Source organism: Lytechinus pictus, chromosome 9 (genome assembly GCF_037042905.1).
Source record: "Lytechinus pictus isolate F3 Inbred chromosome 9, Lp3.0, whole genome shotgun sequence".
NCBI lineage: Eukaryota > Metazoa > Echinodermata > Echinoidea > Temnopleuroida > Toxopneustidae > Lytechinus > Lytechinus pictus.
The window spans coordinates 6,233,864-6,255,109 of NC_087253.1; the positions used below are offsets into that span (position 1 = coordinate 6,233,864).

General features: G+C 37.8%; 1 protein-coding gene across 1 annotated transcript; it reads right to left on the reverse strand.

Moving 5' to 3' along the window:
• Nucleotides 1-806: 806 nt before the first annotated feature.
• Nucleotides 807-20,886, reverse strand: LOC129268394 (ADP-ribosylation factor-like protein 1). The gene is made up of 6 exons (XM_064104563.1): nt 20,810-20,886; nt 12,786-12,923; nt 11,522-11,603; nt 9,657-9,768; nt 7,427-7,605; nt 807-5,517 (listed from the first exon to the last, which is right to left on the reverse strand). Exons 1-6 carry the CDS (start codon nt 20,811-20,813, stop codon nt 5,487-5,489), a joined length of 546 nt encoding a protein of 181 aa, XP_063960633.1. The 5' UTR covers nt 20,814-20,886; the 3' UTR covers nt 807-5,486.
• Nucleotides 20,887-21,246: the final 360 nt, after the last annotated feature.

Consider the following 21,246-nt stretch of genomic DNA (forward strand, 5'->3'; position numbering starts at 1 on the left):
GTTTAACCTTGGTCATGTGACCTGAAACTCCCACAGGATGTTCAAGGATACTTGATTGCTCTTATGTCCAAGTTTCATGACCTAGATCCATAAAATTTCAAAGTTACAATGACAATTCCTCAAATACCCCTAACATGGCCAAAGTTCGTTGACCGTAAGTGACCTTTGACCTTGTTCATGTGACCTGAAACTCGCACATGATATTCAGGGATACATGGTTGCTCTTATATCCAAGTTTCATGAACTAGATCCATAAACTTTTAAAGTTATGACAATTCCTCAAAAAACCCCAACATGGCCAAAGTTCATTGACCCTAATTGACCTTTGACCTTAATCATGTGACCTGAATCTCGTACAGGATGTTCAGTGATACACTCTTACCCTTATGTCCAAGTTTTATGAACTAGGTCTATATACTTCTGAAGTTATGACAACATTTCAAAACTTAACTTTGGTTAAGATTTCGATATTGATTCCCCCAACATGGTCTAAGTTAATTGACCCTAAATGACCTTTGACCTTGGTCATGTGACCTATAACTCAAGCAGGAAGTTCAGTAATACTTGATCACCCTTATGTCCAAGTTTCATGAACTAGGTCCATACACTTTCTAAGTTATGATGACATTTCAAAAACTTAACCTTGGTTAAGATTTCAATGTTGGAGACGCCGCTGTCGCCGCTGCCGTCGGAAAAGCGGCGCCTATAGTCTTGCTCTGCTTTGCAGGCGAGACAAAAATGTAATTCAAATAACATATTTATCTCTAATATATTTTCCTCAAACTATTACCAATATTTTTTTTTCTATTTTTACAATAAACCTTTATATGTCAGGGTGAACCTCCCCTTTAATTAGCGTCACTAGTATTCCACATAAATACAACTTTTCATGGAAAAAATAAAATTAAAAAGAACTCCATTAAATTGTAAAGATTCCGACATATAGCTGCCATCTTGTTCAGTAGCAATGAAACACATAAATAAATGGAATTTCATTGGCATCAGTAAATTACACTTTTAGTGTGATATAATAATTATCATTATAAATCAAATAAGACATAATTAAGGAAAAGAAACATGAAATATATTCTACAGTGACAAGAAGTCCTTGATTTAAATATATAAATGAATAATTAAGACATGGTAGGGATATCATTATCTATAATATACATATACATAAATTATAACTACAAAATGCTGAAATACATTTTGAATATTACAACACAAATAACAAGAAACTACATTGGAAATTTCATATATTGAGACTAGAGTAATGACTTGTAACATATTTTTTTCATGAATTCAAAATAAATACTAGCTAAAAAAAGATATGGAAATGTAATAATAATGGATTTTAAGCACGAGTTACTCCAAAATCATTGAAACATAATCGCACTTTTTTTTTTTTAGATTTACATACGGTAATTGGGTTCAACAAAGATGTTTTTCAGAATGAAACATCCACTGATGGACAGACATGACAGTTTTACTCATTTACAAATGAGATAAGTTATACTTTTGGATGAAATAAAAAGCACATATAAATCAAATGTCTCTTGACTATTAAAAAGACAGACATGATGATTGGTAGAAAGGAGACAGCTAAAATTAACAATTTATCAACAAAAATATATCAGAAGGCAAACATGTCTTCATATGGAAAGTGTTCAGTCATGTTTGCTATTTTGGCAATGGGTCTCATGATAGCCAATTAGTTCAAAGCGGACAAATTACATGTACAAAATACTTTTTTAATTGAATACCTCTTCTCGTTCTTAACAATCACCAACAACCTTTTTCTCTCCTACGTATCATACAGATATAAGTTTACAGCATACAAACAGTTTCTTAGTTTACTTCACAAAGATGCAATACCAAAAGACATCACTACAAAATATAATAAAATACTAGAATTCAGATAAAAGAAAGATGTAGATATATATTTACAGGAATCAATTTCTTACACAACTTTTATTGTCATTATAAATCACCTCTTGGCTTGACTCACACCACCACTTCATGTAAACCTAAGACACGTATTTTGAAATCAGGGTTAAATTAGACCACTGTCTACCTCTGTGCTAAAATTATGATGAGCAAAAAATTCAAAATTCTGTTTACATTATGTATTTTTATGTTTGCTGTTTTGTTTCCTTTTGCTTTCATAATGAGGAAATATACATCAAAATACTTCAGTAATCATTCCCAGACAATTGTGAACAATTTGGGTGTCATATGACTTAATAAATTGGATGTGTACTGTTAGGGGTTTGTGCCCCAATTGGCTCTCCATAGTTAAACCACAACTTTAAACCAGGGTTTGATTTAAACCCGACTTCAGAATACGGGCCTGTGAGTTTAACAGCATTCTCATATCAGCTAAACCGGATTTAAGTTAAGACCGACTAGGAATTGTTCTCCATATTTCTATGGAATGATAGTTTTCATATACTTAATATTTATTAACAAATAAATGAACAAAGAATCCCCTTCTAATTCTGCTATTGTTTCCTGCCAGTTTTACAAATGCCACCCAACTTTACCAACTCGGCCTGAAAAGGAGCAGCAACATGTTAAAGTCATGTGCTGTACATAATAAATCCATAAAAAGCTTGAAACAGACATTTACAGGGCCTGAAGTCAGGGAAACGCTGCAAGACTGGCACCTCTGCTATTTCATTGTCAAATGTTCTTCTTTACCCATTTTCAAACAGAATCTAAATAATTTGTTATTGAAGAATAAGAAATGAGTTGGGAAGAAAAACAATGTAATTATGTGTGATTATAGTTGACTTTCATAAGGCTATGACAATAATAACCATATCTACTTTAAAAAAAAATATTCAAGCAACGAAAGGCGGTGTATACTATATCTCTTGATATAGAATATACAGGTTAAATTCCATTGGTGGTGTTCTGATGATTAAACCTCACTTCTATGGAATGCTGGGCTTTATAATATTTCTTCTATATCAGTAGAAATTATGATGTATCAACTATTAATTTATTCATTAAAATTCATATTCTTAGATTTTCCTATTCATCCAATTTCGTGACTCAGTTGATTTTCGGACAATGTTTTTACAGCAGGATAAGAATATTTTTTAGTTGATGAGTTGACGAATGGCACTCCATATTTTTTTTTAACTAAACCATGGCTATTTGTTCACATGGTACATGTTTCTTGTGTTTACTGTGTTCTTTCCTAATTCTTTTAACAATCAAGACAACTATCTTTTAATATTTCTCCTTCCCAATCAGTTAAGAATGATTTGAGAATCAAATGAGCTGATACTCTGAACCTCTACTGTTAGAGATTAATGTCGCAATTGGCTTTCCATAGTTAAACCACAACTTGAGACCGGAGTTTAGATTAAACCGGACTTCCCTTCCATTCATTGCACTGCCGGAATCATAAGGGTGTCTTCCACTACACCAACAGAAGTTGAAATCACATAACCCTAAATCCAACACTAATTTGAAAGGTTTCGTCAAGCCAAAGCCCAAAGAAACTTAGAGACCCAAGCCTCTGATCCTTCATATTGGAACCTCCTCAAACATATATATGAAGCCACATTTGGCTAGATCTCTGGCAGGGAGCCACCTTGCAGCCCTTTCTCTCATAATTTCCTCATTGTTTGTTTTGTTTATAATTCATGAAATGGATGAAAGATGAAAGAAAATTCCCAGTGAGATTCCAATAGTGGCTCTGAAATGTAGTACAGAGCAGGAGGACCATGTCTCACAAAGACTTTTGAGTGATTCAGTTCAATCTAAACTATAGAAAGCCATCAATGTCATAAGACTTCAAACTGGAAAGTGTATGCAATGTCCCTTTAAGAATGAGCAGTACACCGATTTGTAAAGTCAATGATGCATGCATAAATAAACATCATATGCAGAAAACAGTGTGGAAGATCATCAATCTGAACTATGGAAAGCCAACAAAGCCATAACAGGAGAGGTACGCAATGTCCGTCTGGAAAGATTGAGGAGTACACAGATTATTTGTCACGATGATGCATGCATGAGTAGTACACATGATGTTAAAAAACTTTGTAAGATCACATTATTCATTTAGATGATGACATTGCTGGCTTTCAATGGCTATGGTTGATCAGATCAACCACGACTCTTTGTAAGACGGGGCTCTCCTGTAACAAAAATAAAATTTGCAACCCCTTTAAGAGTCTCCCTCTCAATATCCTCCCTTCTTCTCCCATTATCTCATGAATCAGACAAAACAAGAGTAAACAATAAGCAGGGTCCCCACAGAAATTTGAAAACAGAATTCCATGACTGAAATTGCTGCTTTCCATGACTTCCTGTGACGTCCCGGGAGTCATGTAGAATTTTTGATGTCACAAAACTGGGAAAAATGGAAACCATGAACACCAATTATAATAGCAGAGTACGATCACAGAGTATGAGAGTTGCGAGACACGACAAACTGGAAAGCTGCCATAGCCAAGAGGTAAATGCAATTCCATGACTTTTCACAAATTTTCCAAATTCCCTGACTTTCCATGACCAAAATTTTTTCCAGGATTTTCCATGATTGTGGGAATGAGGGAATTACCACGGAAAAAACGCAGAATGGGGCCAAGATCTTCCAATTTTGGATGCCGCTTCTTTCCTGTTGCTCCCAGACGTTCAATCTCTTCACTTGTTTTTCTCTCCCAATATCCGAAGAGGAAGTGGTGGTGTAAGTCATCATACAGTAGCGAAGCGATGGCGTCACAATTTCCTTTTTTCCATTTGACTGCTTTTTGATGCCATATCTCGGAGGAGCATGATGAAAAAGAGCCACAACCATGATTTGGCGGGAATGGTTCCACTTGGCCCTAGGATATGGCTATATGAATACCTACATAGGAGCCCCACTGAAATCAGTGATAACTGTAGTCCAGATTGGACGTTGATAAGCTTTCTTTCCCAAAGCTAAGATAGAGGGCCTTCTTCTGACTCCCTATCCCTAACCCAGTGCCGATCCCATCCTCATCAAGGATACAAGGGAAGATGTGAGGATCGGCACTGGGTTAGGGATTGGGAGTCAGGAGGCCCTCTATGTTAACTTTGGGAAAGGGAGCTCTACAAACATCAACATCCAATTTGCACTATGTTAACTGTTCTGGCTCCTTATAGCAATGAACCGTGCCAATTTACACTTAATTCACTGGGGCATATTAGGTTCCATTGTACCATGGGCCATCATAAAATATCAATGTTTGATTTCAGTTTTTTGTTTGATGTTTGATTCCCTGTTCTATGAAAAACATGGTCATGAAAATGCTGAAATGCATACAGCCAAATTGATGGCGTCACACATCGCTACACTATTGTTAACCTGTTAACTCCCAAGCACTGTCATTCCAATAGGCTTTATACAGGGATCAAATGGTACCGGTAGGTAACGGGTTAACAAACTTCTGAAGAGAAATATCGGGGGATGTGATGAAGGAAGGGGGTACCGGAGGCAGCCTGTGTTATGAAGTTGATTTCAGTTCTTTGACTAGCCTGGAGGGAGAAAAGAGAAAAAAGAATGGACAGATATTGATAAGTAACTTACTACCATAAACAGCTGAATGTTAAACCCCAGTAGCACCATTCTATGCCTGCTTTGCGCGCGACTTGCGGTGACTATTTTGCTACCCGCAGTTCGCCAACAGGTTGCCCACACTGACAATATCTAGTCTGCAGGCACAGACCCTGATTGAAACTTTGATCACCAAGTGTGTCTCCACGCAAAGACTAGCACATACAAAACTTGCTGTTTCAATTCCTGAGCAAGTGGGCCTTCAGTACACAATGCAGGAGTAGGCTGCAATTCAGACCCTTAACTCGAGTGAAGGGTTTGCACAGCAGACTAGACAATATCTTGCACCAGTGGCGTACCAAGGATTTTCTAGAGGGGGGGCAAATTCGTCCGCCAAAAAACTTGAGAAGCAAAAAAAAAAAGGGTCTTCTAAAGAATTTCGCACCAGAAAAAAAAAAAAAAAAAAGGTCTTCAAGTTCAAAAGAGGGGGCCATTTGTGGCAGGGGTATGTCCCTTGCATGAGTTGTGACTCGTCAGGGGGGGCAGTCTGTCCCCCCCTGTCCCCCCCCCCCCTTGTTAGGTACCCTAGTGTTTGCACATGTCCCACACAGGAGCGAGCGCAAACCCGATTTGTCTGCGGAAAAGTTTTGAACATGCTCAAAACTTGTTGTGGGTGATTACTGGCCCACAAAGCTTCTTAGAACGATGTGACAGGGCCTTAAGAAAATCAATGAAGGTTATCACTTATTAGGTGCGAGTATCTGTAATCCTATTTCAGCTTATGATTTCACAATTCATAGAGTTCAATTGAATTCAAATTCATTTCCACATCTGATTAAAAAGACAAGTACATATTCATATGCAGATAGATAAACATTAAACTGAAACATATTCAGTTTGAAATCATAATGTCATGGGAATTGACAAAGGCCAAAGGCCTATGATGGTTATTCCCAAAGGTAATAAAAATTATCATATAAAATGTTTCTTAAATATATATAGTTTTATATAACTGTACCAGATCTAGAACTACAAAGGTACATGTATGTTGACAATTAAACTTAGTTTTGTAGAATTTCTCATGAAATCAGTGTTTATGGCAACTATATTCATTTATCCTTTAACCCTAAGTAGACTGATTCAGCCCCCCCTCGACATTTTTCGCGATAAATCCTCTGAGCTAAATTATTTGACCGCATCCCTCCCTGACTTTTTACTTTCAAGTCTCCCGCAACTTTTGAGACCAAAATTGTGACCGCAGGGTACTCGGTTCCGAAATTATGCAACATTTTGTAAGTGCATGCAGACCCAAAATTGCTCAAAAGCGTGAATTTGTGTACAAATCCAATGCAAATAGTGTTTTTAGCCAAAATTCACAAAATGTATCATTATTTTTTCTTTTACTGCTTAAAATCAATTAATTTTATCTTGTTTATGGTCCAAATAAAGTCTCTGACAATTTCCATTGAAAAAAACAATAAAAAACAAAAAGTCAAAAAACACAGAAATACATAAGAATTTTAGAAAACAATAAAATACATACAAAAATAAATGTGATGTTGACATTTTTTAAAAATAAATTTGATCAGATGCCTATAAAGAGTATGTGAAACAAAAATTAGCATTTTAGGGGCATTTTTTTGTCAATTAGAGCAAACTTATGATTTTACGCATAAATTAGCATAATTGATGAGCAATGTGATTTTTCGCAGAATTTGATATTACAGTTTTGTAGATAATGCCATGGGTAACGCACGTGCCAATTTTTGTCGCAACCGCGCAATCGACGGCCGAAATCATAAGGGGGGCTGAATCAGCTCCCCCCAGTCTTCTTAGGCGTCGAAATAGCCTAGTATAAGTATATTTCGGGTTTATATGAGTTCAACTCACCACTGCATCGCTTCCTCAAGTCCCTCCCCTTTCAGAGCTGACGTCTTGAAGATCTGGTACTTCCTATTCCTCAAGGCGGGAAGTCCGAGGGCTTTCGCAACCTCCGACGGCGACATGGCACCGTCCATGTCCTGTTTGTTGGCAAAGACTAGCAGCATCGCTTTCTTTAGTTCTTCCTCCTGCATAGATGAAACAAAGAAATGTTACTTGGGTTTATTAGTAACAGGGAAAAAATTTACTTGGGGGTTGAAGGCGATTTAGCCCCTGAAATGCTCACAAGAGCTCTGGAAACCTGCCCCCCCCAAAAAAAAAAAAAAAAAACCTAAAAATCCTCATTCATGGTAATGTTGAAGCTTATCCAATATTGCAGATATAGGCAGTAAGTGAAGAAAAGTACCCCCCGAAATAATAATTAAAAAAATTGCCCGGTTTATTATCCGTGTTTTATGAAAGGAATGTCTGAGGGCATTCGCTATTTCTGAGGGTGCTTATTGACAAAGATCTGCGGCATTGCTTTCTTTACTTCTACCTCCTACAAAGATAAAACACAGAAATAGTACTTGGAGATGTTTTTTATCAATCTTTCATAAAATGGGGCCCGTTGCAGAAAGAATTGCGTTTAAATGCAAACAAAAAAAATCAATCGCAAGTCCCAAATGCGCGTTGTTGATTGTTTGAAAATCAAGTTGCGCATAATTTTTAGAGTTGCGATTGATTGCAACTCTTTCTGCAACGGGCCCCAGGTGATGATATACATGGAACCCAATCCAATAAATTGAATGAAAATCCAAAGGCATTGGCCACTTCTGAGGGTGTTAATTGGCAAAGACAAGCCAAATTGTTTTCTTTACTTCTTACTCCTGCAGAGTTAAAACATAGGAATTATACTTGGGTTTCGTATGTAGTCATTTTGTATATTTGGGTAATATTCACCTCCTCATGTATCTATTTACATTTCTATTGATCTATCAACCCATTCATATAATTATTTATCAACAGAAATATGTCTACCTATCCATCCATCCATCCATCCATCCATCCATCCATTTATCTATTTTTGATGGATTTTCATCAAACCTTCAACTATATAGATCTGTCTTTATTGTTTTTTTTCTGCTTTTATTAGAATCAACTTTATAGGGTCAGGGTGAACAGTCAATTTCAGATTTCACTCAGACCATGGTTTATCTATGTGCTAATATTATGGGAAGCCAAACATGACAAATTTTGTTTACGTTGGATGCTTTTCATGTTTCCTGTGCTCTTTCCTAAGTCTTTAATGATGAAAACAGCTACCTTATTTATCCTTTCCAGAGAGTCGAGAATGATTTGAGAGTCAAAATGAGCCGATACATTGAATCTCTCCAGTTAGAGATTTATGTCACAACTGGCTACCCATAGTTAAACCACAACTTTAAACCAGAGTTTGAATAGGCATAATTTCCTTCAGCAAGAAATTTATCCACATTGTGCTGCACTCAACCCAGGTGAGGTGAATGGGTATCCGGTAGGAAGAAATTCCTTGAATGCTTGAGCGCCTAGGCAACCCAACTAAATCCGGGGTAATAATAATAGCAGGGCCCACTGGAAGAACAGTTTTCAGAACTGAAGTGGCTTCCCTGGGTAAATATACCTATATTATTATGATTATTATTAAACAAGACTTCAGAATACAGGCCACAGGGTGGTATTTTGATAATTATACCAAGGTTCAACCCTAGTCCAAATTAGAATTTTAAATCACACTTCTATGGTATGCTGACTTCACAATATATCTTACATACTAGGGATAATTGTAATGTACCAATTAAAATTCATTATATCTTTTTGCATTTTCCTATTCTTTCCATTTCACGAATCAACCTTTTTTAAAGCTTTTTGCAGCAGGATAAGAATCATTTTTAATTGTTGAATGAGTTGACAACTGGCGCTTCATAAAAGTGTGGTCTAAGTTAACACAGGATTAACCAAGCCATGACTCAAGGAGGCGCGATAGCTCAGTCGGTAGAGCGGGAGATTCGTATTCCGGTGACCCGGGTTTGATTCTCACTTGGTGCGTTAGTGCCCGTTGGTAAGGCATTAATCCTCAGTACCAGGTCCTTTGGAGAGGACCTTAAGCTGTCACTCCTCTGGTTGCTTGCTTCCAAGCATTTATGCTTTCTTAGCAATCAGGTAAAAAATAATAATAAAAAAAGAAACAATCAGAATACCTTTCGAAGGATTACGTTACCTCTAACATGGTGACTAGCTCTGACTTTGATATTCCTATCCTGTCCCGATCACAGCTGTCAACAACATAGATAATAGCATCTGTGTTTGAATAGTAACATCTCCAATACGGCCTGAGAGAGAGAAAAAAGGAGAGAGAGGGATGGGATGGGGAGGAGAGGAGAGGAGGAGAAAGGGAGGAAGAAAAAGAGATAAGGGAAAGAATAATAGAGAGAGGAAGGAAAGAAAATAGAGAGAGGGGAAATTGATGTAGAGGAGGGGAGAGAGGGAGAGAAATATAGAGAGAGGAGGGAAAGAAAGATAGAGAGAGGGGAAATACATGTAGAGGAGGGGAGAGACACACACACACAAACACATACACGAGGGAAAGAGGGACGGAAAGTGAAAGAAAAGTCATGAGGAAGGAGAGAATAATAGAGGGGGGAGAAAGAAAAGCAAGTGAAATAAAGAGAGCAAGAGGGTAAAAGGAGAGAATGAGGGAGAGATGGAAAGAGAAGGAAGAGAAAGAATGAGTGAGTACATGAAGGAAAGAGACTATTAGAATTCAATGCAAACAAATCAACACAACATAATACCAATAGTTGTTGTATGTAATTATTCTTCCAAGACTCCAAGTCCCAATTTTTCTAATTCATAAAATATGTGTTTTTACCTCAATTTGTGTGGGCTTCTTAAAGGTCAAGTCCACCCCAGAAAAATGATGATTTGAATAAATAGAGAAAAATCCAACGAGAAACAGGCTAAAAATTTCATCAAAATCGGATGTAAAATAAGAAAGTTATGACATTTTAAACTTTCGCTTATTTTTCACAAAACAGTTATATGCACAACTCAGTGACATGCAAATGAGACAGTCGATGATGTCTATCACTCACTATGTCTTTTGTTTTTTATTGTTTGAATTATACAATTTTTCATTTTTTACAGATTTGACAATAAGGACCAACTTGACTGAACCATGTATTATTAAAAAATGCTAATTCGACATGTTCAGGGAGGAATTGATCTATGTTTCACTTGACAATGAAGAGACAATAAGAATATTTCATATTTCATATAATGAATTACAAAAGAAATAGTGAGTGGATGACGTCATCAGTCACCTCATTTGCATACCGACCAGGATGTACATATAACTGTTTTGTGAAATTAAGCGAAACTTTAAAATGTCATATCTTTCTTATTTTACATCCGATTTTGATGAAATTTTCAGTGTTATGCTTGTTGGATTTGTCTCTTTTTATTTAAAAATCAACTTTTTGTTGGGGTGGACTTGTCCTTTAATACAAAAGGAATTTCTCAAAGAATTACGAATTTGCGATCAAAGACATATCTTATAATTTGAATTGAAAGCAAATTGAAATGAGATTATACCAGAGATGCCAACCTAAAGGGATGGTTGTCAGGAATATTTACCATATTTGTCAGGAACAAATGGGAGTTTCTCAGGAACATCCCGCGAAGTAGCATCGTTTATACGCTCAACCACCCAATCGCCATTGACATTGTGCATGCATGAACCGCGGCTTGCACTCCGCACTTCGCTGTGTATTCAGCAGCAGCGCGCAGAGGCGCTTGCAATAGAAATCTCAGTAGAGAAACTCCCGTTGGTTTACCGTTGGCCACACACACGCTGCATGCACGATACATGTATACACAATACACGCATATACATGCACAATACACAATACACGCATATATACACATGCACAGCAAAGCAATACACAATACACATGTATTGTAGTTGTTTTTTCCGTAACCTTTTTATTGTTGCCGTAACACCGTAATTGGAGGAATAAAATCGGAACAAATACGGCGAATCCGTAACGGTTGGCATCTCTGTTATACTACATGTAGCCTACTCACCTAATGCTTGTCTGTCCACCAAGATCCCACACTTGGAATTTGAGGTTGTTATATGTGACTGTTTCAACGTTGAATCCAATAGCTGAAAACACATAGGGAGAAGGTGGGACAGGTGATTGATATTTGATCGGTCAATTTTTCTTTTCATTGGCTGTTTTCCACTTTAAAAGCTGAATGATAGTAGTTGCAGTAAACACTGATTTTCATGAGAAAGTCTGTAAACCAAGTTTAAATATTACTATATCATCGTGGATCTAGATCTGGTACAGTTACATAAACTGAACTCTGTGAAATCATAAAATCTAAGCTGAAAAACGATCACACTGAAGATCGCCAACACAGATAGGCACACGTGGAACAGTATATTATTATTGCTGGAATAAAGACCCGACGGAAGTGCCCGAATCCGCGCTTATTTTGCTTATTTCTCAGCAATTACACAATTTCTTCCAGAATCCTTTGGCACTTTTTTTTTATTCATACAAACAGACACTTGGGTGGTCATTATATTGGATTCTGTAAAAAGTCATTTTGAGATCGTTACCAAAACTGGAATTTACCTTTAAAAGCTGAATTTGAGTGGAGGCAATCAGTATTCATTTAAACAGAAATGTCTTTGAAAATCACAGTAATTGCTTATGGAAACTATATACAGACCTGCCAAACTTCTACAACCCAAAAAAAAGTATTCTTAGAAGGAAAAAAAGTATTTTTTGACAAAAAAGAGTATTTTTTAAAATTTGGCTCAACATAATAATCCCCAGCCTGTTGTAGTGAGATCGGTGGAAAAAACATGTGAAATTACTGTACTCTACTTGAAAACTTGATAATTTACCATTTTAAACATGTGCTCATAGGCGAGAATTCACTTGTTCTTTTCATGCAACAAGTTACTGGCCCGATAGTGTCATGCGCTGTGTATAATACATACTCCATGATCAGAAATTTACAAAAAAGTAACAAATCATACAAAAAAGTATCGGTGTATTCATAGCAAAAAAAGAGGAAAAAATACTCTAAATAGGGAACGGTTGGCATGTCTGGATATAGACAATGTGTGGAAGATTGCTTCCAAGACCGATCCAAGCGTTCTCATTACACATTAAACTGGTTTCCAGTAATAATAATAAAACTTATATAGCGCATATAACGATGATATAATCATGTCTCTATGCGTTTTAGAAAGAAGAATAGAAAGAATGGAGAAGAAAGAAAAGAAAGTAAACTAGTTTTAGGACGGTAACGAGAACGGGGTCGTACTTACTTGGGATGGTAGTGACCACCTCTCCAACCTGTAGTCTGTAGAGTATCGTCGTCTTTCCCGCACCATCCAGACCAAGAATCAGGATACGGAGCTCCTTCGTGCCAAAGAGGCTGCTAAATATATTAGAAAAGAAATTCCCTGTTGACACACAAAAAAAAGAGAGGAGACGAACAATAGAAAGTTATAAAAAGAAGTCTCTTTCGGAGGATAGATAGATAGATGTACTGTAGATGACAGGTTTTATCGAAATCCTCATGTCTCACAATTAGTTCAGTTCAGTTCAATTGATCTATTTTCTCAGCATAAAAAAAATGATATAAATATACAATTGTACAGGAATGACAAATAATATCAGAGAAAATTGGAAACTACAGAAAAGCTTATAAAAACTTGTGAGTAGTAGTTCCCAGTACATTACAAACTAAAATAAATATGATTTTCAAACAAAAAGAATCATGAGACATTAATCAATATAAAATTGGGCATCCAGAGGTCATTTTTGCAGTGCACTCACATAAAAAATATCTATAGAAAAATATTTTGGACAAAAAGGGAAAATGCTTTTTATCTGTCGGCTATAATTTAGAATACAAACCTAGTGATTCATAATTGGCTTTCGCTGTTCAAATACTTAAATGGAATACGGGAATGGATGATTTTGTTGGTGTTCATCTGAACAGTCGTATCAGTAAATTTTGTTCAAAAAATCATTTTTCAGAATTCTGCAGATAAATTAAAACACAAGTCCTACTCTAGACTATAATAACTCAATTTCTAGGAAGCAATTCATTTTATTTTCTGAGATAGGTAGGGGCAGTGATTTTCCGCAATCGCGGGGAACGGACGGAATTCACGGAAATGGCCTTATGAAACGGAAAGCGGCTTTTCAAACAGAAAATAACATAAAACTTATTTTCCCTCAAAATGCATCAACAGCAACAGAATTTACTCAAAAATCTCAATGAAATACAAATGCTAACTGGCCACAAAACACGATCTCACTTCGCTACAATCATGACAATCCACACATTGTGACTGCACTAGACTCCGTCACTAAATCATATAAAAAAACATTCACAAGCACAGCTAGCTAGCTCAGCGCACGAACATAGAAGGTATGCAATATGGCCGTGTGTTGCTGCCCTCTACATTTGCTGATGAAACAGCATGATCGCGGTACTCCTTTAAATCCAAAATGGTGGATAGGCGAAAGTTGTTGACTGCTCAAAACGATGTCCAAAAGTCCCAAAATTATCTATAAAATTTAATTCAACCCTAAAATAATGCTAATAATGTGAAAGGTGAGGGATATATTCATGTTAAATGTGTTTCTTAAAATATTTTGTGTGCAAGATCTGATGAAAAAAAATTGATGTAAGAAGGCAGCGTTCCTGATTCCTGGAGACAGGCCAATGCAGTACCACTTTTCAAGAAGGGAAAGAGAAATGATCCTTAGACCTGTGAGTTTGACATCTGTGGTATGCAAGATTATGGAAAAAAAAGAGTGCGGAAGTCATACTACAACACCTTGAAGAGGAGGAGGATAGACTGAATAAGAATCAACATGGATTTTGCAATGGCAGATAATGTACTACACAGTTGTTAGAGGTATTCAAGAGGACTGGACTATATTGATGAGAGTAATGATCAATGGTCATTTATCCACACCACTACCAGTCAGTAGCGGCCGCAAGGTAGTGTCCTTGGCCCCGCCCTTTTCATCTATTTCATCAATGACCTACCAGATGTTGTAAGATCCCCGGGGGGGGGGGGGCACTCGACCAAAAAAGTGGTAGGGGTGTGCCGCGGGCGAGACAAAAAACGGGGGCCTTGGAGCGGGCTCATTGTAAAAAGGAGGGTCCTCGGAACGAGCTTTGGAACTACAAATGTTTGTGAAAACGGGGGTCCTTGGAACGGGTCGCCTGTGTGCGAGTGCGTATGCATCCCTATGGAACGTACATGCAGCTAGCCCGGCGGCACGACTGACGGGCGCGCTAGCGGAGAGGCGATGGTCGGACAGCGAACTGCGGCCGCTTTTCACCAAAATTGCGATTGGAACGGCGTAACGGAAATTATGCGAAGCCCTGGAGCAGATTTTTTCTTTCTTTTTATCTCGAGAAGAAGAAAATGCTATGCTCTGGAGCGGCTTTCTATGTTCTTTTTATCAATAAGACAAAAATGCTATGCCTCGGAACGGAAATTTGAGTGTAAAAATGGGGGTCCCCTCCGCGGCACATACCCACTATGCATTATATACTGAGTGCCCCCCCCCCCCCCCGGGGTAAGATCTAGTATGAAGCTATTTGCAGATGATACTAAGATGTACCGTGTTGTAGACTTACAGAGGGATGCAGATATGTCCTACATGTACATGATGATGTGAATGCAGTAAATTTCAACGAGTCAAAGTGTAAAGTTATTCACTATGGTCGAAATAATCAAAGCTTCACACACCGTATGACAACTGAAGACGGTCATCAAGAAGTAAAGTCTGATGAAAAAGAGAAAGATCTAGGAGTTCTTTATACTTTATACCGCATCTACTGGAAAAATACAATTGTTCCTGCAGTCAAGTTTCCAGGTCTATCTTGTTGTCTTCCTAGCTTGAATAAATTTGAAAACTGAGTCTGTGCTATTTGCGCAATGTGCTGTGCCAATGTATTGAAATGAAAAAGGCACTATTCCCATGCGTGAACATAATGCCAAGCAGACCAGAACTTAATTAAGAAAGGAGATCCGATGAATGATGTTGCGCGAGCTTGCGCTATAATCATTTTACTGGCTTTCATCATCTCTCGCTCTGTGGCCGAATCGCCGAAGCATGGTAAAGAAAACCAAAACTGTATGAGTGTTCATTGGTTAAATCTAATTATCTAAAATATTGTTGTTTTTAGGTGGCGAACAAGATTCTTGTTTGAAAGTATTTTGAATGAACGAGCTCAATAAACTGAAAGTGAAAGATGAAGTACCATTAATATTACGAATTACGATACGATGTGATTAAGATCGTAACTCGTGTATTGTTGCGGCGGAGAATAAAGATCTGATTGAGGTGATTGACATTATTATTGAGGTGTCGGCTCGCTACTGTCTAGTTTTCATGATTTTAGAGAGAAGTAAAGAGTTTTGAAAACGAGAGATCCAGTGAAAGTGGGAAATAAAGTGAGTGACTGTTAGAGATGGAAAAGAGAGACGCAAAACAAATAATATAGACATGAGATGAGGTGAAGTTATCTTTTTTTATTATTAACAATCAGATGAAAATAAAAATCAAACACTCATGAATGATTACGGTATAGCATATAGCAAGATCCCCTTCCCCTCGTTGACAAGTTGAATGAAGATAAAGCCATGCGGAAACATTCATCTCTTGGGGGAAAATGACCCCCAATCTTTACTTTTTTTTTCCTTTCTTATCAACTTCTCAAATTAACCATAAATAATTCGATGATCACTCTACTCCCCCTGTCCCATTACAGTCGTAAAACTTTGCATCCCACTTGGTCTGTATGTTCATGGTCGAATGAAATCTGACCAATGAAATCATAGAAATCTCGGGAACTGCTCTTCAATCAGTGAGCTGAGTTTCGCGAGCAGACAAAGCACGTGGCTGTATGTACCGATGCGACAATTAGCGACATGCGATTGGTGGTTTAGTTCACCCATCGAGCCAATTAGCGAAAGGCGCATTACATAAGCACGCTTTCTTCGACACGCCCCTGGCCCTACTATGCCTACAGTTCAGTGCACTGGCGCTGGCCGACGTAATTGCCAATCACGTTTGGCCGGACTGTATATATAAATATTCATGAGCTCAGAGTCCCGCTACAAGGGGACTGCATGCGCTGGCCTAGCTGGTACGAGTGCGAGCGTAGTTAATTTGGCAAGTATCCAAAGCTAAGTGTGGTCCAGGTATGGACGACTAGGAAGAGTCGCCATTTTAGAACTGTGAGTTACCCAATAAATCTGTCATCAGATAATCAAATTCGAGATAAAAGTTGATTCGTTGAGCGAGCTATAACTTTCATAGTTTCATGTCAAGATAGAGATAAAATGGTTTGATGTGACAGAGGTACACGCGAGCACATGCAGTCAATCAAGTACAAATTGTCTACCGGTACGCTACGTATATACCTGAATGAACTATAGCTTTATCAGTCTATCATTACCGAACCCCGAACCGAACCAATGTTCGGCAAATTTCTGCCGAACCTTGCCGAACCGAACCGAACCCGAACATGGCGCCTGACTTGCAGCACTAGTGTAAAGTTGTGTGTTGTCACCCACGTCCGCATATGTGGATGTCATGTGACATATCTAGCCAATCAGAGACATGTACCCTGCGAGATACCGTGCATACGACACTTCGACAGAGTATATAAGGCCTGCTTTTACAAACTTTGCTCATTCTCCTGAGGACGACAAGAACACACTTGTCGAAACGTCGAGATTGGGTGGTCCTTTTCAGGACCAACATATGCCCAAGAAAGATACATGGTGTACCGTGAAACCTACTACACTAAGTGTAAAGTTATTCACTATGGTCGAAATAATCAAAGCTTCACATACCGTATGACAACTGAAGACGGTCATCAAGAAGTAAAGTCTGATGAAAAAGAGAAAGATCTAGGAGTTCTTTATACCTTTATACCGCATCTACTGGAAAAATACAGTTGTTCCTGCAGTCAAGTTTCCAGGTCTATCTTGTTGTCTTCCTAGCTTGGATAAGTTCGAAAACTGAGTCTGTGCTATTTGTGCAATGTGCTGTGCCAATGTATTGAAATGAAAAAGGCACTATTCCCATGCGTGAACATAATGCCAAGCAGACCAGAACTTTTCTAACTTTGGCTTGAAGAGCTTTTTGTTGATGCTGTGACTACCTCAGCAGGCAAAGAGTTCCAATCATTCCAGTTCTTTTTTAGAAGTCTCTATCTATCAGCACCCATGCTGCTGATGTTGCAAAAAGGGCTAATGCAAAACTTGGAATGATTAAGAGGTCTTTCACAGCATTAAATGAGAAAGGATGGCTCAAGCTTTATAACAATAATGAAATATTTCAACTCTGCATGGGCTCCTGTATATAAACGAGATGAAGATCTACTTCAAAAGGTACAACAGAGAGCAACCAGACTTTTGCCTCATCTCCGTCATCTTGACTATCCTGAAAGGCTGAAGGCTTTAAAACAACCTACTCTATCATATAGAAGACAAAGAGCTGAATTGATCAAAATATACAACATTTCAAAAGGACTTGATCAAATTGACCTAAACAACTTCTTTGAGATTGATGTTCATGGTAGAACCAGAGGTCACAGCATGAAATTAAGAAAAAATAGATCTGCAAATTGCAAATAAGGCAAAATGCCTTTTGAATTAGGAGTGTAAATAACTGGAATGCTTTACCCAAGGAAGCAGTTTCTGCATCTACATGTAGTGTCAATATGTTCAAATCAGCTATTGAGAGGCACTGGAAAGACCATCCACTAAAGTTTTTACCCTACCAGAGACTATCCAATGTGACGAGGAGCAAATAAAGCTACAAGCTTTACGTCTCTACATCCAAGTAAATCCAAGTAGACTCTAAATCCAAGTAAGTACAGTGGCAGATACCACAGTTGTAAATTGTGTAGAACGGATAGAGGTGCGTTCAACGCTAGCGGGCGTGTACATTTTGCTTATTACATGACGTCATCCAGCCACTGCCGAGATCCGATTTATGGATGAAAATATACTAAGCATGCGAAGTGCAAGCATTCCATTGCCCCACACAGTATTCCACCAAAACAAGTGTGCAATTCTCTATCACCTCGTGCCAAAATCGACCTAGAATTTCACTTTCCTATATTTTATATGAATTATGAAAGGTATTCTCGGAGGATCTATTTTCTCACCGATACCGCACAGGTAAGCGAATTTTGATTACTTCTTGCTTTTCCGTCAAAATCTTATGAATTAGCGTCGATATGGCATCGTGTTCGTTGGAGTTTGTAGAGTCTAGCGCAACGTGCACAAAGTCAATTGATTCCCTGGTTTCGGAGCGTCGCGTGAATATGCATTAATTGCGGAGTCTCGATAAGTTTCGATCGACACTGGATCGATCCGATCATGAACCAAGACCATTTCCTGCGTAGACAATGTGACCGGATATCGTTATCGCTATCGATACTTTTGCACCCAGTTGGAAGGAATTATTTTGGCGACCACGTAGTCGTGACGTGATCTTCGCGATTGACCAATCAGCGGTCTACGATTTGCTGAGCGGAGACGGTCTATCCATTGTACAGTCTATGGACAATTTACCACTGTGGATACAAATTTTGACCAGCGCGAGTATTGTGACATCGCTACTCAATCGTATTGATTTTCTACATGTATACAAACTGAATTGTCACTTCTTAATGTACACAAAGTCTATGGCCCGGCCATAGACGTTGTGTACATGTACATTAAAAAGTGACAATCATCATGGGGAAATGGAATTTCTGAAATTTTCTGAAATGGAAAAGGCCATTTTCTTAAACGGCAAATCAATGTCCCTAGTCCTGGACACTCACACGTATTGCGAGGTTAGTATTAGTATACCTGGATACTAGACAGGAATAACCGTCGTTTCTGGGGATTTATTCAACAATTTCTGACATTTTACTGTAATCCCCATTTACCGACGGTAGGGTGTACATGTGGGCTCGCATGTGTTCTCATTCCCTCCCTTTTGTCAATTCACAGTCCAAAGTTTGATGTAATTTTACACATCGAATTTACAATCTAAGGATGTATAAACAACAAACTTTTAAAACTTGATATTTCAATGTTTAAATACTTTAAACGATATAGATGAAAAAGGCATGAAAAATATACTTTACCGATGTTTAATTGGGTTGAACACGATAAAAATTGTCAAAATGGCAGCCAAACTATAAAATATTTACAAACGAACGTCAACAATCACGAATGTGATATCGATATTGCTTTCGATATTATACGATCTGCTCCATATGCGAACGAAACCGAAGATAAACGATACTAGTTATACTAGTACTAGTACTAGTTATAATCGCGATATATCGATTCGAGACATTAAGTTAATAACGATAATGACGTCATTCAAGATGGCAACTTGCAAGAAAAACCGTCAGGTCAGGTGAAAATGTCTTAGATGACAGATTTCTCAATCATCCAGAGGATTTTTTTCAATAACTCCGGCCCAAGGTATGCAATTACTTAAGTTATTTATATTTCCCTGATAATGGAAACCATGAAACTTTCAATTTTGCTTAAAAAACAGTTTTAAATCGCGATCTATAAAACGCTAGTTCACTATACGTTGGCTGTAGGTACGGGGCCCCATCCCCTTCAGTCTATGTATGGTGAGTGGAGCCAACGTAGTTCAGCGGAACAACCAAAATACAGAGACTGAAGCTTTTGGTCTAACCTGGATACATGTATGTCAGAATTTTCATGGCGATGGCCGATGCCATACAAATTTTTGGTAAAATTCGCAGATCCCATTGGAAACAAAATTACAGTCTAAAAAGAAGTTAGATCTATTTCGATTTTCGTGTGTAAACATCTTGCCGCACATCACTCAGCAAATAATATAAATATCCATGAATGATATCCATGACAAATAGGCCTAATGATAATCATAGACATAAATTTCATCATCATCATGCAACTGCAAGCCTATAATGATATCTATGACTTCAGTATGCATAGGGCGATACCCTCATCACAAGCACGGGGGAAAATGTCTAATTAATATAAACCCATAAGCCCTAACTTCCTAAAAGTAACTTAAAGTAAAACTTTTAACTTTTAGTTTTAAGACAAATTTGACAATCGAAAGCATAACAAGATTTTCAATGTGTGGGACCGGAGCAAAATTTTGTTAGAAATTCTTCCCCAAAATCTACATCAGATATTCTCTAAAATGTAACATATTTGTATTTGCCACACAGAGGACATAAAGCTCAATACACAAATTCACAAAAAAGGGCTAAAAACTTCACATTTCATTATCTTACCCATATTTCTGCCGGTGACGCTCTCGGCATACGCATAAAGTTCAACGTGTACAATTTTTATGTACAGTAAATATGACGTCACGTGACCCACTGTGACCTTTATTATCATTTGCCTCTGATCTAGATTGAAGACGAAGTTCGTCGGTACGTGGAATAAAAAATAATATCCACGGTCGAAAAAATGTAAAATGAGATAGGCCTACAGTCCTAGCTACATCAAATAAATTCAGGGCCACGGTGATCTTTAAATTGACCGTGGATGCCGTGAAGTTAAGAATATTTGACAAGCAAAAAAAATATTAAAAAACAGAGCCCCCCCCCCAAAAAAAAAAGAGGTTAATTTGGTCCGAAAAAAATGACCAGAATTGACAAAAAAGGGGGAGGGGGCTTATTGCTCCCAAAGGAAGGAGTTAAGATCAGTTCGATATGGGAATATA

Bases quoted from the DNA above. Each gene is read 5' to 3' on its own strand.
- LOC129268394 (XM_064104563.1), bottom strand. The intron at 11,604-12,785 runs GTAAGTACGACC...ATGTGTTTTCAG, and splicing joins GGTGGTCACTACCATCCCAA to CTATTGGATTCAACGTTGAA. The intron at 7,606-9,656 runs GTAACGTAATCC...TCATCTATGCAG, and splicing joins AGCTAGTCACCATGTTAGAG to GAGGAAGAACTAAAGAAAGC.